The sequence below is a fragment of the Oryctolagus cuniculus genome, chromosome 4 (assembly GCF_964237555.1).
Source record: "Oryctolagus cuniculus chromosome 4, mOryCun1.1, whole genome shotgun sequence".
NCBI classification, from domain to species: Eukaryota; Metazoa; Chordata; class Mammalia; order Lagomorpha; family Leporidae; genus Oryctolagus; species Oryctolagus cuniculus.
Genome location: NC_091435.1, coordinates 157,486,282 through 157,507,174, shown reverse-complemented (window position 1 = coordinate 157,507,174; position 20,893 = coordinate 157,486,282). Strand labels below are relative to the sequence as shown.

General features: G+C 40.3%; 1 protein-coding gene across 8 annotated transcripts in view; it reads left to right on the top strand.

The window, feature by feature from the left end:
- The window catches only part of ZNF385D (zinc finger protein 385D), a 1,067,118-nt gene that overhangs the window by 783,906 nt on the left and 262,319 nt on the right, over positions 1 to 20,893 (top strand). For all 8 annotated transcript variants that reach the window (XM_051858856.2, XM_051858858.2, XM_051858860.2 and 5 more), the window contains one exon: positions 11,480 to 11,622. In XM_051858856.2, coding sequence (XP_051714816.1) covers positions 11,480 to 11,622 — 143 coding nt within the window. The remainder of the gene's footprint in view (positions 1 to 11,479; positions 11,623 to 20,893) is intronic.

Genomic DNA, 20,893 nt, shown 5'->3' with positions numbered 1-20,893 from the left:
TCAAACAAGATAAACAGTATGATTCCTTTGGATGGATGCATGGTATCTGGTAGAATCTATATATGCACAATCCTACAATATATCAATTAAAATCATAGTAGAGGCAGAAAACACGTGACATCACTTCTTGAATAATCCAATGTCCTATAAATGAGTGCCTCTTGGGAGAGTTTAATTGAAACTACCTTTGTTGTTTATATAATGTTTTTCTCTATGGCCTTTCAACCAAGATGACTATCTCTGTGTAAAATATATATACAAGAGACTCTGGAGGCAGAATATTTTGTGTCAAATCCCAGTTCTAATACTTACTGGCTATATGAACTCGAACAATTGTTGAAAGCTCATTATTGCTCCATTTCTTTATTTATGTCTATGTAAGTATCAAAGAGCTGTCCTACATAGATAACCCAGTACAGTGTCCAGTATTGCTTTTAGGCCTGCGGAAGCAAGAGAAGGGGTTTACAAGATAGAATATAGTCACATCCCAAAATAAAATCCATGTTTAAGAAACTTATTTAGAGGAAAAAAAATGTTTAAAAATGTAACGCAAACACATTAGTGCTTTTTGATATTTGGACCATTTGTTTATTTTAAAGAAAAATCAATAATGAAAGAATAATTAGTCTAAGCATTTATGATAACATGTTCATCTTGTTAGCACTCTAAACTGTTGGTTTAGTTCCCCTTTCTTTTCTGGTTCTTCAAGGAAGTAGCAAGTTTTGAAGTGGACACCTTGATTTGGGCATAGCAGAAAAGGAGCACAGCATCCTAGCAGGCTGAGAATTTATTTTGTTTATTCATCGGTTCATCTGTCTGCCCATCTGTCTACCCATTCATCCATCTATTCTTTCATACATCCATCTTTTTGTCCATTCATCCTTCCATCCATCCATACCTGAAACATACATAAAAAATCACTCTATAGGTACCAGGAATGCCATAGCACATAGAAGACAAGGAATTATAAAACAGACATCCTCCTTAAGAACCAACATCTCCATATGAGGAGACAGACACAGAAGCATGTAAATCTAGTGATGTGGGGTGCCTGTGCAGCGTAGTATAGAGCACAAATGAGAGATCTTCCCACAGAGATGTCCAGGAGATGCTTAATAGGGGAAGTCATATTGGAGTTGCATCTTAAACTAGGAATAAATAACTGATTGGTAATTTGCTATATACTTTGATGTAGGTTTCAGGCATATGTGGGGTAAGATAAAACTCAGATGAACACAAATTACAGTGCTTTAATGTGCATGGGTTATGATTTATTTTCTGGGTTGACTTGGTAGTTGAAATGTAAGTTTCCAAAGGCATTGGGTATTCTGGTTTGCATCAGTTCCTTTCTATAACCTGTAAGAGTTATTTATCCATATATAGAGTATCCTACTCTTATTTCATTCCTAGTTGAAATTTCCAGTTATCTGCACCAGTCATTATTATGAAATCCTGCTTTAACCTTCACCCTCCTCACTTTAATGGCTCATAAAGGGTCACCCCAAATCCCCATGATGTTAAATCTAACACACACTACCACCTTACATGTTTCCTCTGCAGCCGAAATGATATTGACCTCTCTCTCCTGTTTCTAAGCAACCACCACTCCATTTGACCAACACAGAGAAGTTCATGTAGACAAGTTCCAGATCAGATGTACAGATCATGGATGAACAAGACAATGTAACAAGACCAAAACCTTGATATCATGAAAGAAATTACCCAGAGAGACACATGTAGTAAGGCAGGTTTAATTGTCTACATTAGCTTGATTTAAAGATGTGGCTGACTGGACTTTTATTCAGTTTGTTGGGTAAAATAAAAGTTTTGTGAATGTGCTCTCAAGAGGTACCAGATATTAATAAGCATCCCTTTGCCCCTCAGACTGACCCATTTGCATCCTTGGTTAGAAGATGTGGTCATTTTTATCCAAAGCAGTCCTTATTAATTAATATTTATTTAAGCATTACTTTGTAAAAATTAGATTTTTTTTTTTTTTTTTTTTTGACAGGCAGAGTGGACAGTGAGAGAGAGAGACAGAGAGAAAGGTCTTCCTTTGCCGTTGGTTCACCCTCCAATGGCCGCCGCGGCCGGCGCACTGTGGCCAGCGCACCGCGCTGATCCGATGGCAGGAGCCAGGTACTTCTCCTGGTCTCCCATGGGGTGCAGGGCCCAAGCACCTGGGCCATCCTCCACTGCACTCCCTGGCCACAGCAGAGAGCTGGCCTGGAAGAGGGGCAACCGGGACAGAATCCGACGCCCCGACGGGGACTAGAACCTGGTGTGCTGGCGCCGCAAGGCAGAGGATTAGCCTAGTGAGCCGCGGCGCCGGCCTAGATTGTGTTTTAAGTGTTATCATCACTGATCACACATACAGACTCAGATTGCCATGCCATCCTAGGAATGGGTGACTAACCATTTCTGGCACAACCCCAGCATTTGCTTGGCTTCTGATAATGGTCACATTTGGCTCTGAGAAGCCCCATTCTCAATCTCAAAAGCAGAAGGACCCAGGAGAAACCAATGGTTCCTTTCCTGTCAACAATCAATTCTGATTCAGACTGTATCAAGTACTTCATCTGTAAATTTCCCATTGTTGAGAATGTTGGTTTTGCACTACAACTATAAAATCCAATAGAAACTCCTGAGATGATATAAATTTTTTATGTACAACATGGTAGCCTCTAGTGACATGTGGGTATCAAATATTTGAACTATAGCTAGTCTGCCGGCGCCGTGGCTCACTAGGCTAATCCTCCGCCTAGCGGCGCCGGCACACCGGGTTCTAGTCCCGGTCGGGGCGCCGGATTCTGTCCCGGTTGCCCCTCTTCCAGGCCAGCTCTCTGCTGTGGCCAGGGAGTGCAGTGGAGGATGGCCCAGGTGCTTGGGCCCTGCACCCCATGGGAGACCAGGAAAAGCACCTGGCTCCTGGTTTTGGATCAGCGCGGTGTGCCGGCCGCAGCGCGCCGGCCGCGGCGGCCATTGGAGGGTGAACCAAAGGCAAAGGAAGACCTTTCTCTCTGTCTCTCTCTCTCTCACTGTCCACTCTGCCTGTCAAAAAAAAATAAAAAAGTGATGAACTATAGCTAGTCTGAGAAAACTGAATTTTAATTTTACTTAATTTCAATGAATTTAAATGTAAAATAGTCATCTGTTGCTATTAGTGACCATTTGGAAATCCTACTAATGAAGTACCTGTTTTCTTGTACTGTATTGTGTGAAATTAAATATTTGGAAATTCCACTTGAGTGATATTTTCCATTTTTGTAAGATTTACTTATTTGTTTGAAAGGCAAAGTGACAGAAAGAGGAGAGACTGAGAGATCATCCATCTGCTGGTTTACTCCCCAAATGCCCACAAGGGCCACAGTGCTGGGTCAGGCTGAAGCCAGGACCAGGAACTCCATCACGGTCTTTCTTGTGGGTATCAGGAACTCAAGTATTTGTGTCATCGTCTCCTGCTCCCCAGGCACGTTAACAGAAAGCTAGATCGGAAGTGGAGACAGGACCTAATGCGAGGCATGCCAACATAGGATACAGGAATCCCAAGCAGTGGTTTAACCCACTGTGTCACAGTGCTCACTCCATTTTATCCCTGATTGCTGACTTGAGAGAAGCTTTCAAATACAAATCTTTTGGTTTCCTCTTAGGCAGGTATCTGTCCTGGATTATGCATTATTTGACAGAGGGGCTGAAATACAGAGGGATATTTGGGTTTAAATGTTTAAAACTCCTCACCCTGCTACTCCTCACTGAGTCTTTTCTGGTGTTTCATAGGCACCAAGAATTTTCATGAAAATTAGAATTAGTGATAGATTCCATTCGTCTTCTAAGTGACAACTTAGATATTGGCAACTGGATGACATCAGTATTTTGCCTTTGGTCATGGCATTCAGTGCCAGTATGACAAAATAATATTAATTAGTGCTTGTTAGTGCTTGCTTTTAGCTTCTTCCAAAATTAATTTTGAGTTGACTTACTGGAATATATAAATATCAAAGCCTAAAATAAATGATAAAGAATGTGGGCAAGGAATAAATGCAGATCCTTCACATGTGTTTTCTTTCATGGGTAAAGATCAAATCCCTGACCATTAACTTGGGCAAATGTTTTTGAATCAGTGTTTCCAGAGTGGTGCTCCAGTTACCCTGACTCATACTCCATTTCTCACCTCATTTCTCTGTGGTCAAGAGCAGGATGTATGAGACAGCAGTCATCATCCCATGTGGATCAGTGCTGCCCACTTGCCTGTGTGGGATCAGACACTGTGTTAACATTTTGATTGACCTGCCAAGAGCAGGTCATTTTAGGGCAGTGGACAGTTTTGTCTGAGATAAAAAGTGATGCATCAACTTTCCAAAATGTAAGAGGTGAATCAAAAATACAAAGCAGAAGGAACAAATTATGACAGTAACAGAAAAATTGTAACCAAACCAAACAATTCAAATTTTATCTCAAAATGGATTTCTAGTTGTATCATTCATTTGGGAACAAAGACAGAAATTGTATGAGAGTTTGGGTCACTGAAGTTTGAGGAAACATGGTAAATAGATAGTTATCATAGACAAGGATATGTAACAACAAAACTGCCCATTGTAATCCCTGGCCAACAACCTTGAGTGTTTTAGAGGCTGTCACACAAGGATACAACAAACACACATTTGTTTTTCTGATTTGGCAAGATGTTAAACATTGTAAACTCAAGGGTTTCTGAAACACATTTAACATATTAGTATCTTTCAAAATTCCTCAAAAAGAGGGCAATGCCAAATTGTTCCCATGGTAGATAAATATCAGAGATAAATGCTGGATATTTCTTTATTATCTTGGGAATGTGCCTACTTTGTTGCTTGTCTTTTCTTTCTTTTTTTTTCTGAGCAACAATAAAAGCTCACAGAAAACTATTGGTTTTAACATGTTATGTTCTGGCTGCAAGGGAACTAAAGTGACTTGCCTAATTTGATAAAAGTGACCATGTAAAGTGTTTGTTCTTGTTATATCATTTTGCTTTTGTTATCACTGATACTGTTTCATTTCAAACGTGATTTGCATCAGTGCACTGAAAATTGTTCAGTTTGCTCAGGTTCTTCCTGCTAAGATTTTTGCTTGACTTTTGGATTTGTAAGTTGGATATTATAATAGATGTTTGACAGAACAATGTATTTTAAAGGAACTAAGTGGATAACAGGCTAATCTATGCCTTTTATTCAATAGGTTTTTAAAGTTTAGCTATATTCCTTACCCTCTTTCCCACACAGGCTGGCCAATCCCAATAACAATAGTACTCCACCGCCAATGTTTAGTCAATCTGGGTTTTGCTTATATGTCCTGAATCCATCATGTCTTTTTAACTTATTATTTTTAGTATCAGATCTAAATTTTGAATGCCCTTTATGACTTAGACCCCTGATTTTCTACAGTGAGCCCCTCACCTCTTCAGTAGACAAGAAAAATTCTAATTTAATTATTTGGAATGTATAGGAATAATTTTTCATGTGTTCCAAATTTGTTGCTTATTGGTAACTACTTGAGCTCTGTTAACATATAAACTGCTCTAGATATGTTCCTGTTATGAATAAATATTCTGAATAACTTAGTAGTTTGATCAAAGCTTAATATATATGTGTATACATATGATAATTGCATGTATATTTCATTAAGTATATATAAATATACATTTCAAAATAGATAAACTGATGATAAAGGAAAAAGATACTAAAGATACTATAGGTTTGATGTCCCTCATCAGGATGTTGCAGAATTGAAGATTTAAGCTGCTTTCTATAAATGCGGATTGAAATCTGTATGCACATATGTGCACACACATGCACGCACACGAGGAAACTACAAAAAGTTATTGAAAAAATGCAATTGGGAAACGTGTTGTGATGTAGTGGATTAATCTGCCACCTGAATGCCCACATCTTATATGGGTGCTGGTTTGAGTGCCAGCTACTACACATCTGATCCATCTCCCTTCCAGTGCACCTGGGAAAGCAGCAGAGGACGGCCTGAGTGCTTGGGCCTCTGTACCCATGTGGGATACCTGGAAGAAGCTCCTGTCTCCTGGCTTCTGCCTGACCCAGCCCTAGCCATCCTGGCCATCTCTTTGTTTCTCCTTCTCTCTCTCTTTTAAGGTTTTAAAAAGGTCTTTTAAAAAGATTTTTTTTATTTATTTATTTGAGAGGCAAAAGTTACAGACAGGGAGAGACAGAAAGATCTTGCATTCACTGGTTCACTCCTCAAATGGCCACAATGGCTGGAGCTGGGCTGATCCAAAGCCAGGAGCTTGGAGCTTCTTCCGGATTTCCCATGTGGAATCAGGGGACCAAGGACTTTGGCCATCTCCTTTCCCAGGCCATAGCAGAGAGCTGCATCGGAAGTAGAGCAGCCAAGACTCGAACTGGTGTTCATATGGGATGCTGGCACTGCAGGCGGCAGCTTTGCCTGCTGTGCCACAGCACCAGCCCCTCCATGAAGTTTTGAGTATTGATTATTTACACTCCGAAGTGATACACTGGAGTGAATATTTAACAGCAACAACCCTCCGTTTTGAAATTCGACTAGTCATCTTGGAAAATGAAAGATTAAATTGTATAATAAGGTTAGATGAAAGTTATGAGTAAGATTAAGGTTAAGTTGTCAGACTGAGTATCTGTGGTTGTTTTATGAACTCTGAATGGATCAAGGGCAGAAATTTAAGGTTAAAAGTGTTGTATGATGGAATGAAAACTGCCCTACCCATAAGGAATATTTCAAAATACTGAGTTACCATGTAAACTCTTGTTGTGAGTATTCTTCTGCTGGAGTCAAAGTAAATAAAAGAGGAGAATATGAAATTACCTTTAAAATGATCTCCATCACCTACTTTCAGAAGACCTTGGACAGCTGATCATGTTCGCTAAAACAAATATATGCCTTACTTAGTGAGTGCCAATTGGCCAGGCCATATGCTGGGTACTTTGTGTACATTATCTCTAATACATTAAGCTTCAACTGATCACTGCAGGTTTAGAATTCCTATCCATCTATGTCAGTTATTAAGTCAAACATTTTAGAATTCATATTTCAGTTTGTTTTTTCAACAATGCAATTCCTCAAGTGAACTTTCACTTTCTCAGTCTCTGCTGACAAGCACTTCAGAATGGTTACTCCATATTTTTTTCAAATTCACAAATTAGTACTTTTGTGGATATACAGCTGTCTTGTGAACACACCAAAGTGATATTTATTATGTTTTCTCTATAGCTTGAGACTTCACAACAGAAATAAAATCATCAAGGGAAGGAGAGGGATATTGTGAACTTTCCTTGACTATTTACTTCATCTTGTTTGTCTTTCAGTGTTCATGACTATTCTCTACTCCATGCTTTTTTTTTTTTTTAACTTTGTTGACTTTAATGAGATGTAGCAAATTTGGTACAGAGAGGTAAAACCTATTCTGATATCAGGTTACTATGTTAAAATTTAATTTGATATAACTGTGTGTAAGTTAAAATGACAAGGAAATGAAATATATGACACTAGATATATATTAAGTTTCAGGACAGGGCTGGCGCCGCGGCTCACTAGGCTAATCCTCCACCTTGCGGCGCCGGCACACCGGGTTCTAGTCCCGGTCGGGCCGTCGGATTCTGTCCCGGTTGCCCCTCTTCTAGGCCAGCTCTCTGCTGTGGCCAGGGAGTGCAGTGGAGGATGGCCCAAGTCCTTGAGCCCTGCACCCCATGGGAGACCAGGAGAAGCACCTGGCTCCTGCCATCGGATCAGCGCGGTGCGCCGGCCGCAGCGTGCTGGCCGCCGCGGCCATTGGAGGGTGAACCAAGGGCAAAGGAAACCTTTCTCTCTGTCTCTCTCTCTCTCACTGTCCACTCTGCCTGTCAAAAAAAAAAAGTTTCAGGACAGATAACATGAATTTACACATTCAGCCTGCACTCCATGGGGGCTTTACAATGCCCTCCTAATTCACAATATTAATTCTCCAGAAGCTTGACATTCCAACCAGAAAAACACTACTGGCAAACACTAACAAAAAAAATCCCCCCTTATAAATGTCTAAAAATGAATTACATATTTTCATGTTTGTTATTATCAAGGCAATTTTAAAGGAAAATAATGATAAACATACATATTCGTATCTCCAGTACAATAGTTTGTACTTGAAAAAGAAGGGATAAAATAACTCGCTTCAGGAGCATTTTTGAATCTGCTCTGCAGGTGAATCATATCACACTTTGCATTTTTGATTTTACACTATTCGCAAATAATATTTTTGTTGCTGAGCAAGTATAGTTTGGATCAAGGAAAATGTTTCAGGATTAAAAATTTAAAGGGTTTTAAAAGCAGAAATGTTAGAAATAATTTTTAAGAGATCAGTTGTTCTTTTGGAAGTGCATTCTGAGAGTTGTTGGGGGAAGGGCTCTTTGGGACATCACCCATGAGCAGCAGGAACACAGGATTCCAAAGAGGAAGGAGCCAGACTGAGATGCAGTCAGAAGCAGGACCTCAGTGTGGTCTAGTTCCTATGAGGAACTTTAGAGATGACACAGAGCAGAGTTTTCTTGAGGCAAAGGGGCCAAGCCTTTAAACTCCTGCATTAATCCCTGGTTGCACTGGGGCTGCTCACCCCTCCACTAGAGAGTCGCCTTAGGTGAGGTGGCCCCCCTTGGCCCAGGGAAATTTATGAAGAGGGTCTCAAGGAAAGGCCAATTGCTTCCAGAATCCCAAGAAACTGGAACAATGACTGCCTCAGTTGTGAGAGGTCTCTGGAAAGAACCCCCCAGCATCTACCACACCTGTATTTGCATGGCAAACAGGCACCGAATGTGCACTTACATGTCCTCTGCCCTCCTATGGTCTTGAAGATTCTTCTTCAAACAAGTGGGAAGAGAAGAGCTTACGAATTTCCCCCAACTTTCCAAAGTTTTGTGATTCTCCATTGATGTTTTTTAATCTCCTATGAAGAAAACTCCATTTATAATACTGAGGGCTTAAAATCTAAATATGATTGAAATACACACCCTGTAGTAGGAAAGAGAAGAATTAAAATGAACTGGTAATTACATTAATGTACTTTTATTCTTTGTTCTTCTCAACATGCTACATAAAAATAAGCCCAACCTATTCTATTTTTTAAAACATTTATTTTTAATACTTTATTTTGAAAGGCAGAGAGAGAGAGAGAGAGCAAGCAAGCAGTAGCTAGACTTGGGCCAGGCTGAAGCCAGGAGCCTCAAATTCCATCCTGGTCTCCTATGGATGGCAGGGACCCAAGTACTTGCGCCATCTTCTGCTTCCTTTTCAAGCACATTAGTGGGAAGTTAGATTGGAGGTGGAGCAGCAAGTACTCTGATATGTGATGGGGTTGCAAGAGGCTTAGTCCTCTCGACTCAATGCCAACCTCTTGAGCTGTTCATTAACTTATTTGGATATCTTGAACTAAAGAAGGGCCAAAATTACAATAATAGAATATATCTCTGCTAAATTGCATTCTTACTATTTTGAGTATGGGATGTTTCTTTGAATGCAACATAAACAACTAAAACACTTACAAACACATATTTTTTCTTGATATAATATTATGTTAGCCCTTACCTAATTTCTGAAGTCTTAAAGTCAAACAAAATGATGCATGTTTATGAATATTCTTTGCAAATAATGACAGAATATGGATGGAAACAGTTTAAATTTATTGATGCTCACTATTTGCATACATGTTAGAAAACACCATTGATTTCAACCGAAACTTATTTTACTACTGAATTTTTTAAAGAGGTACCAACAAAAATTTATTTTGGTTCTTCAAACTTTTTATTAAAAGAGAACCTTTTACCAATACTAAACTCAGGATGAGTCTATCACCAAAGTTTTATGAATGCCCTCTAGAAAAGGTTACACCTCCACACTCAATACACCACCAGGTAGGCAATAAAATATGTTTATAGCATGTCCCAGTGAATACAGACTTGCTGTATTTTGCTTTTATCTCTCTTTGTTTTCACATCTGCCCTGATTCCCTGGTTTGTACTACTTTCATAAAAATTGTTTTGTTGATTCGAACTACTGTTACTGGCCTTGCGGTTGTTAAGGAATATTTCAAGAGGGAAGCTAAAACACTGGGGAAAATACTGTTCTTGTCCATTTGACTCCAGCTGATTTTATACCTGCAAGTAGGAGGGCTGACGGTTCTTGTGTATGGTTAATTAAATCCTGTGCTGATGGCTTCTGTTATAGGTATTAAGTTATCCACCTTGTTAGCAGATCCTCTAGCCCAATAGGACTGGATCTTTTACTGAGAAACCATTTTCCAAATATTTGCTGGGCCTGGGGAAAGGACTGAGGGCAGGGTGATGATCTTTGTGTAGTTATCGAGAGTGGGTTTTGATGTCTGTTAAGGTAATTCCTGTGGGCCTTACTCTGCTATTTTTAAAGCCAGTGGCAGGCACGTACATGGCACAGACAGGAACCTGTCTTCTCCATGCTATTTTCCTGAATGCCTTTCTGTGAGAAAGGAAAAATCTCACTACATTTTGTTTTCCTAAGGCTTCTTGGATTCTCACCAGCAGGTTTATACAGTCTGTTGCTTGTCTCTCAGATTAGAAGAATGCTGGCATATTTTAACAGTTTCCTAGGATTCAGACAGCCTTTAATTAACAGCAAATTGATGTTTTGGAATATTACCAAAATTTTGGAAACTGAACACTGAGGATGAGCTCCGGCCCTCCAGCTTCTGTGTGGTGGAGTCCTATCCCAGGGAGCTGCTCCCTTGCAAACAGCTGGCCACCTACGGATATACATAGGGGTGTCTTTGTGGGCATAATGTTCCCTTTGCCTCTTCATTGGTGGCCCTCTATCCCACCTTCTCATGGCCAGGTGGAGCCAGGTAGTCATTGAATTGTCAGAGCTTTGGGGGTGCTGCTGAACATCCCAGAGATTGTCCAGATTGTAGCACTGGGTTTGCTGGTTTTAATACTCCAGTGAGCAGGGCAGTAAGGTGTGGCTGCCTGTGTTTGTGGTTAAGTTTCTTTTCTGTGCCAAGTTCATGTCATCTTGCTGCCAGAGTTTGGGATGTGATGGAAAAGAGCAGTTCTGTAAAATAATCACTCAGATTTGATGTGTAAGTTGGAGCAGGTTAGTTTTCAAGGAGGGATGGGTGATCAGCATTGGGGGTTTTCCAAGAGACCTTTGTTACAGGTTATTGCTGACCCAATCCGGAGCTCTAGGCAGCAAAACAATGAGTTTGAAGTGTTGGCTGCTACTTAGAACCAGATAGTTAAAATCCAAGGAAAAGAGAACAGCTCAACTAACTCCCTGTGCCTGATGGCAAATCTGCTTACTGGCCAGCACCCAGTGGAAGTCAATTGACTCCATGTCTTGTTTTTTCCAGTAACCTACAAAGCTGTGCTTTTTGTCTCAGAAGAGACCTTGGTGGTTTTTCCATGCCTGGTGTCCTTGATTGCCCGCTTTGCTCTCGTCTCCACAGGTGGTACGTGCCAGAGTCCTGCTCTCCCAGCCCTGGTTCGTCCACCAGCCCCTCCTTTGCAACCATCGCTGGATATTAAACCATTTCTTCCCTTTCCTCTTGACACTGCGGCCGCAGTCAACCTCTTCCCCAACTTCAATGCGGTAAGTACAACAGCCAAGTTTGCATCTGCCACTGTGGTGGGTTCTAGAAAACCTTCGAGGCTAGTGGTAACTTGGTTACTGTCTCTGTTTTGCTGGTGTGCTTATTCTATGGGTTGTCTAAAAACCATGGTAAAACTTGTTGTCTGTTCTGTTGGGTTATGTAAAGCCCTCAAAGCCAGCCTTCTCAAGGGAATGTGAAGAGGGATTCAATCCAATGAAGTTGATCATGAGTTGATGTCTCCCCGTGAGGGTCTTTTGCTATTTTGTTGGAATACATACACATTGAGCTCACCGTATTTGTTAGAGAGAACACTAAAAGTCAGACATCTAAGAAATTAATGTATGTTTCTTCTGAGTCTTGTACTTTAATCAAATCTGTTACTTCTTTTCTAATTTAATAAATAATATTCAGAATGATCATAGTTATTTTTCAATTCTATTTTTTTTTCTCCTTAAAACAACACACAACTCTAGAAGGGAGAGTCTTAATTTTTTCTTTCATGTCCTACTATAGTTACTCAAGTTAAGTGTTTCTTAAATGATTTTGTTTCTTTGGACTTTGTCAACAACTTCCTCAGCACAATTTTAATTGCTTTCTTGCCTCTAGTTTCACTTTTTAAGATGTTTTTTACATTGGCAGATCCATATTCATCACCATCTTCTTTTGTGAAAACACTGAGTGTATTCTTAGGATAGAAATTGAAATAAGGATTGAAAAGATTATAAATGAGTAAGTGACATTTTTGGAATATCACCTGATTAAGCTTTCAGCAGGTGCTGTAATGCAGGTCTGAGCATATCAATGACAGGAAATGTCAACAGATACAAAACAAAGAGATTTAAGATGAGAGGTCATTGGATGCCCAGTGATATAAATAATATAGACTGCTTATGGCAACATCTTGCTTCCATGGCAGATTTAAAAAAATAATTCTTCTCACAATTAATTCATTCTCTTTCAGATTATTTCTTTAACAGTCTTTCATCTTAGGGACTTTAGGTATGCCAGTGACACAGGACAATTTTTGTGCTAGTCATTGCTAAAAGGTAAGGGGGGTTCAAATAAGGTCATTTTGCTTTTTAGAAGATAAGAACTTTTCCCTAAGAACCTTGTGTTGAAGTTTTTGGAACATGAATAGGGCAGCATAAAGATACATTTATAAAATATAGAATTCTAATCCTAGATACTTCAATCAAAGTAGAGAAAAATTTGCTGGGCATCCAGGCCTCGTATCTGAAATGACTACATTACAGTCCTCAGGGGTCCACCCCCTGCTCTCCTTGCTGCTCTTCTGTTCCGTGGCTTCCTGGCTCCAGGAGATGATCCAGCAAGGAGCTTCCCTGGCCTTGGCTACTGCTTGGCATCCTGTCAGTCAGGACCATGTCAGCTTTAGAACAGTTTGGGTAAGATTCCTTGAAGGTTGTAAAAGGATAGGTTTAAACCTTTTGATTTCCCATTTGGGAAACATTAAAAGCAGAATGATGAATTTGATTGACAGTGACTATTGTTTGTCATAAAACAATGATGAGTGATCGGCTGAGCTGTGTGACACTGAGTGAATCTCTTTACCTTCTTAGCTGCTGTTACCTCCTTTCAAAAGAGACAGAATGAACCTGATAGTCTTTTTCTTTGGGGAATTATGCCACTCAAAGATTTGAGCTTTCTCGTGTGGGCAAGGGCAGCTTTGTGTGGTGGTCAAGCTGAGCTCTGTAGCTGGAGTGACAAGTTCAAACCCCAGGACTGCCTCTTACTTTCCATATGCCCTTAGGTAGGTCCCATAATTCCCACATACCCCCATGAAGTGGGGCTAATAATATATTTCACCTGTGCAATAGGACAAATAAAATAACATCCTGTGTGAGCGTGCAGTAGTGATCATGTGACTTGAATCATTTAGAATGTAGTTCAGAATATAACAAGCACTATTTAAGTGACAGGCATCATATTTTTAAGTAGCTTGTAAATCCTTCTGATTTTGAATGTGCAGTTCATTGACAAGGTGATTGCAAAAACTTAGCTTGATTATTTTTCTCCTGTCATGGATTTTGGCTGTGTTGATATTTGTTCTGCTTGAACCCGGAGCCCATTGCTGCTACATTTACTGCATATTCCATGGTCGTTCCCTTCCAGAGCTGGCATACCGCAGCCAGCCAAGGATGGAGCCACTCTTCCTTCCAGCTAAGGAGAGCTCTTTGACAACCCAGAAGCAGGTGACATCAGATTCAGAATTACAGCACAAAGCATCTCTCCAAGTAAAAGCCCATGTTCTCGATTTGATAGCGTCTGCGAACTTGAATCCACACAAGTCAGGGCATTTGAGATGTAACACTTATCATTATGAATTGACTTTATTTCTGGTGGAGGGAAATCCAACTAATTTTGTTTCAATTTGTGCTGATTCTAACAGAGTGTCCAGATTTGAGTGGTAGACTTCCTTTTGTCATGAAGTTATGTATCCATCTGGGAAATCACAGTGTGGTCAGCACCCACTAGGTTCCGAATTTTTATGCCATGCTTAGGACACACAAATTTTGCAAGGGTGCCAATAGCCCCTCTTGCCAAGATCCACTGCAGAGAATTTACTTCTGGGCCAAGAAAGCAATGAAGTACTCTCTCACCCCATGGCTCTCACCCATTTGAGCTTTGGGAAACAAAGTTCATGATGACCAAGGATTATCTCCCTGCTACATTGTTCCCCTGAGGGTATACGGATGGAACTGCCCATCTCTTTGGGGTAGAAGTATGAAGGAAACTGTTAAAACATGTCTGTAAGTTAAAATATATAAAAATGTAAGTGGCTATCTGATTATGATCCTTCCACAAGAGCATAACCCACTGGGTTTGGGAGTGAGTCAGGAGGAATAATGAAGAGTCTACAAAAGTAAGTACATTTAGTTGGGAAAGTAGATAGATGTAGGACCCTGGCTTGGATCTGGATACAGAAAAGGACAATTAGTGAAGCTATCAGATCCTTGGATGTCCTCACGGACAACTTTTAAGGAGTCACAAGAGCAGCTGTCTCCTTGACCCAGAAGTGTGCCATCCCTGGAAGCTCTAGTAGCTCACATGAAAGAAAGATTTCCTTGAATTCTTCACTACCCTTCCCCCAAAACACCCCCCCCCCAATACTGCCTTCAGTCTCTGAAGACAGCACAGTTTCAGTGCTTAAAGCCACTCTGATCCCCTGTGACTTCATTCTGGATCTGCATTTCTTGAAAGGAACCAGTTCTTATTGTAGACAGGCAATGTTGAGAGAAGAAATATTAGGAAGTAGCATGAGCATATCCATTCAGTCCGTGGCTATTTATTAAGCATTTACTGTGAGCCAGAAATAGAGATTAAAAAAAAGATTATCTATAGAAGTGAAATTGACACTTTGAGATGCAATGATTTTGAACAGCCCTTGTGAGGACTATTGAGGAAAAGTTGTGTTTTTTTTTTTTTTTTTCATACCATTTGTTGAACTCTTGACTTAGTATAGAATTAATCATATGTGTATAGTTAGTTGAAAATAGATCTTAGTAATAAATAAGGATGAGAACAGGAGATGGAGGAGGAAGAGGGGTATGAATGTAGGTAAGAGGGTGGGTATGGTGGGAAGAATCACTATGTTCCTAAAGTTGTACTTATGAAATGCATGAAGTTTGTATTCCTTTTTTTAAAGATTTATTTTATGAGTTACAGAGAGAGGTAGAGCCAGAGAGAGAGAGAGAGAGAGGTCTGCTGGCTCACTCCCCAAATGACCACAATGGCCAGAGCTGAGCTGAGCTGATCCAAAACCAGGAGCCAGATTTTTCCTGGTCTCCCACACAGGTGCAGGAGCCCAAGGAGTTGGGCCATCTTCCACAGCTTTCCCAGGCCACAGCAGAGAGCCAGATTGGAAGAGGAACAGCCAGGATTCAAACCAGCGCCCACGTGGGATGCCAGCACTGCAGGCTGGGGCCTTAACCCACTGCACCACAGTCCCAGCCCCTGTATTCCTTAAATAAAAGGTTTCTGGGGAAAAAATTATGCTGTGACCCTTGCCATGAAAATCAGTTTGTAAAGGAGAAGTTGACAAAGAAATATTTATGGTTGTGTGAGTGTTTTTCTAGAGAAAAATGTATAGGATAGAACAAAAGCTTAGTGACAGCAGTGCACTGCTGTTAGGTATTTTAAATGAGGGTTTGTGAGAAAATAGAAACTATTCTTGAAATTCAAGCGGAAAAGAATTTAATATAAGGACTTAAATGCTTACACAGCCTTGGAGTGCTGGACGAATGTGAAGATCCGAGAAGGCTGATGCTGTCTCTCAGTGTTTCTGCTTATTGTCGTGGAGTCAGGCAGTTGCAGAGTCCCAGGGCACCCAGCAATCATAGTTGCTTTCATCCAAATCCCATGAGATGCCTCTCTTTAGTGGAATCTGATAAGCCTGCACCTGCTGGCAGGAATACTTGGCTACAAACTCCTGGGGGCTGCCTGTGCCTGTGGGGGTGGGGGGAGGATGCTGCGCAGAGCTATCCACAGGAGACCTCACTCTGGCAGGATGGAAAACCCTGAATTGTCTGCATCCAGGGGCGGAAGGATAAATCCACTGGAGCCTCTGTGTCCCGTGTCATTAAGTGAGAATAATTAAACCTCCCTTAGGTTCATTAGTAGAGATATAGCTGGATTTTAAATGTTGGCAATTGAAGCTGAGAAGGGGTTTGGGCAAGATCTTGGGATGTTGTTTATAAAGTGAGCTGATCACTAATAAATGGCTGTATCCCTTGATAGTTTTCTCCCAGGATCCCAAAGCTTCCCTTTTGATCTTTTGTCCTCTGACCCACAATTATGACAGGATACCTTCAAAATGTCATCGAAAAGGTACAACATAGGAGAGAGAGCAGCTATGGAGACTGACTCTGGTTCCAGGTCCCTCTCCCCGTGGCTGTGTTTCCTGTTGGCTCAAGCATTAGATGAAGTAAACTGAACTAATGAGTCTGCATATGCCAGATACGCAGTGAGTTTTAACTCCTCCTTTCCAGGAGACAGAGGAAGAGTGAAGAGGTCACACCGGGGGCAAAGAGGCAGAAAAGAGGCGAAATAAAAGAGGGTGACTTCTTTGATGTAGTTAAATCTGGCTAGGAGTTCATCAACATTAAGAAAGTAAATTAGCATAGAAAACTTGACTATGTGCTGTTTTTCTGTATAGTATCATTTCATTAGGGAGAAGGAACTAAGGGAGAAGGGAGGGGAGACTTAAGGGGACAGAAGGGAAGAGAGGACATAGGTAGACAGAGAAAGAGACTAAGAGAAAAAAACAGAAGACAGAGATGGAGAGAGAGAGAGAGAGAGGGTGAGAAAGAGAAACTAAGAAAGAAGAGACAAGGTAGATAGATGATATATAGAGATGGATGGATGGATCATGGATAGATAGATAGATAGATGAGAGAGAGATACTGACAGAGAGGGACTTCAAATCCTAGCACCTGACTCACTCTATTTGTTTCTGTATTCTATTTCTCAAAAGCACAAAGTGCTAGAAACTAGAGCTCATAGTAGTTTGGGTTCTGAACGACAATTTTTTTAAATCATGTTAGGAGTAGGGAAGTGGAAGTTTTTGTTATTTATATCAGTGCTTCTCATTTGAATCACAGGGGATCCTGTGAAAATGTGGACCCTGAGTCAGTTCTGGACCTGAGATTTTTTTATAAATGTATATGGAAGTGGGGGAAACTAGGAGAAAGATGAAATAAATTGAACGATTGTTATACTCCTAGAGAACGTTTCTTCATTTATTTATTTTTATTTTTATTTACTTTGTTTAGGAATACAACTTCATGCATTTAATATATACAGATTTGGGTACATGATGCTTCTTCCTGCCCACCACCTTCCTCCAATCCAAACTCCCAGCTTTCTTCATTTATTAAACAAGTATTTATTGAGGATGCAGGATGAACTAGGCCCTTAGAATTCTGTAGTAAAACTAACAAACCAAATTCTTACATTTATGGAAGTTACTTTCTGGTGTTTGTGTGGTGGTTCTTTAGAGAAGACAAAGGGGGAAGTTGGAAGTAGCTGTAAGTGCAGCTGTGTGTACCTCAGGCATGATCCTGTGTGGTTGTGCTCTCCTTCTCAGAAACAGTATGAGCCACACTTGTAAGGTGACCATTACTTTAGTTATGGCTGCCACTTACTAATGCTTACCGTATGCCACATATCTGGCATTATGACTTGCATTCCAACTAGGTCAAGGCTAAAAATTTCCTTGGTGATTTTCTAAGCTTTTATAAGTATGCCATGATCTCAAATGTATTGTTGAGAAAAATAGATGAATGTGTTTTTCATTCATTTATTTATTCAATGATTTCTTCACTGCACAAGACTTTTTGAGTCTTAGTAAATAATTCCATATATTGAAGAAAATGTGTCTGCTGAATGTGACTCCATCCCAAAGTATCTGCTGTAGGCAGAATACTAGAAAATACAATCAAAAGTGTAATGAGAGAGCAAAGGTAATAAATGTGTTACTTACCATATATGAGGCACCAACTGTATGTCTGCTTATAGCAGACAATAGAATTCCAATAGCAACAACAATAATAAAACAATAATAATAATAATAGTAATAATAGAAGAAGAAAAGAGAAGCAAGAGGAAGAAAACCAGAAGGAGCAATGATTGTTACACCTGTGGAAGTGATACAGTTGATTGTCCTATCTTCTCTCAGGTACTGGTGAAGTATCTGGATGTTAAAACACTAGATTAAACAGTAGTAAACAACATGCAAGCAGGAACCCTCTCTATAGAGCTTTCTTCATTTGTTAAAAGCATGGGGGTAAAGTAGTTACAGCATTCTATAATGAACTGTAATTAAGGGCTTGAATAAAGTTCTTTGGAAGTAAGTATTCTTGAGTTTAAGGGAAGGAGAGAGAGCACTTGGAAGTGGCCAGGCCAAGGAAAGCAATATGGTGAAGGTTGAATTTTGATTTGGGATCTGACATCAAGTTCACATGTGTCTGCTTTGTTACGGCATCCTTGTACAGCATCTAGAACATAGCAATGATTCATGATGCCTTTCTTGAATGAATGAAATAGATGGATGGATAGAGAGGTAACAGCAAAAACTCATGAGAGGCAATTAAAAGAAATAGTCATAACAGTCATACCATTAGAAACATAACAGATAAAAATGCCACAGTAAGAAAAAAAAAAATATGAGCCCTCAGGGGCCAGCCCCGTGGCTCACTTGGTTAATCCTCCACCTGTGGCGCCAGCATCCCATATGGGCACCAGGTTCTAGTCCTGGTTGCTCCTCTTCCAGTCCAGCTCTCTGCTGTGGCCCGGGAAGGTAGTGGAGGATGGCCCAAGTGCTTGGGACCCTACACCCGTGTCAGAGACCAGGAAGAAGTACCTGGCTCCTGGCTTCAGATTGGCATAGCCCTGGCCATGGTGGCCATTTGGGGGGTGAACCAACAGAAGGAAGACCTTTCTCTCTGTCTCTCTCTCTCGCTATCTAACTCTGTCAAATAAATAAAAAAAATGAGCCCTTGAATTTTCTTGTACTGATATTAGATCACATTCATCTAACCAAAATTACTAATTTAAGTAATTGTTAAGAAGCATAAGCAAGCATAGCATCAAATCATCCCCTTAATTTCTAACCATCATGTTATATTGGCTCATGTGTATTTGTTCACTCTTATTTAAAGGATCATAATATAAAATCACAGTGATCGCCTCTGTAATAGACTCTAAAAGCAGTCCTTTGTAATATTCAGTTGAATCCAGAAGGTTGTTATAATGTTAAAATATTGGTGAGGCATTTTGCTACTCTAAAAGGACAGCAATAAGCGGGCTTAACATATATGTGTTATTCTAAAACTTTAGCACTTTTTTTTTTCCAAAAATTTATTTATTTGAGAGATAGAGGCATGGACAAGAGAAGTAGAGACAAAGAGAGGTCTTCCATCTGCTTCCATGCCCAAATGGCTGCAATGACTGGAACTGAGCCAATCCGAGCCAGGGACCAGGAGTTTCCTGGAGATCACCCATGCAGATGCAGGGGCCCAAGCACTTTGGCCACTACTTTCCCAGGCTACCAACAGCAAGCTGATCAGAAGCAAAGTGACTGGGACTTGAACTGCTGCCCACATGGGATACTGGCACTGCAAAGGGAGGCTTAACCTATTACACCACAGCACCTGCCCAAAATTTTAGCTTTAATGTGCCCTAAGAGTATTAAAGAGAAAAATATAAAACTCAAAGTGTGTATGTGTGTGTGTGTGTGTGTATATATATATAAATAAATGTTTTTCTGAGTCTTTGTTTCCTATCTTTTTGGACTTCTTTGGAATGAAAATATGGGCTGATCATGATAATCCAAAAGTCTGAAATCCGAAATGCTCCAAATTCTAAAACCTGGTGAGCACTTCCATGATTACACAAGTGGAAAATTCTATACCTTGCTTATGTGATTGGTCACAATCAAAATGCAGGTGCACTAAAAATGCTGCATAAAATTATGTTCAGGCTATATGTATAAGAGTATATGAGACAGGGGCCAGTGCTGTGGTGTAGTAGCATCCCACAGCGCAGTGCCGGCATCCCATATGTGCACCAGTTCAAGTCCCGGCTGCTCCATCTCTGATCCAGCTCTCTACTATGACTTGGAAAGCAGTGGAAGCTGACCCAAGTCCTCGGGCCCCTGCACTCGCATGGGAGACCTGGAAGAAGCTCCTGGCTCCTGAATTCAGATCAGCACAGCTCTGGCCAGCGTGGATGTCTGGGGAGTGAACCAGTAGATGGAAGATCTCTCTCTCTCTTTCTTTCTCTCTCTCTCTATCTCTCTTCTGCCTTTGCTTCTCTGTAACTGCCTTTCAAATAAATAAATAAGTCTAAAAAAGAGCATATGAGACATAAATGAATTTTGTGTTTAGATTTTGATTCCCATTCCAAAGAAGTTTCTTTATGTATATATGCAAATATTCCAAAATCCAAAAATACCCCAACTCTGAAATATTTTTAATCCTAGGCATTTCAGATAAGAAATACTCAACTTATCCCATTGTATTTATTTGCATGCTTTGTCTCCTTTCCTTAAGGAATTATTCTTGAATATCACATCATATCACTTTTCTTTTTTTTTTTTTTTAAGATTTATTTATTTATTTGAAAGTCAGAATTACACAGAGAGAAGGAGAGGCAGAGAGAGACAGGTCTTCAATCCGATAGTTCACTCCCCAGTTGTCCGCAACGGCCGGAGTACCAATCCAAAGCCAGGGGCCAGGATCTTCTTCCAGGTCT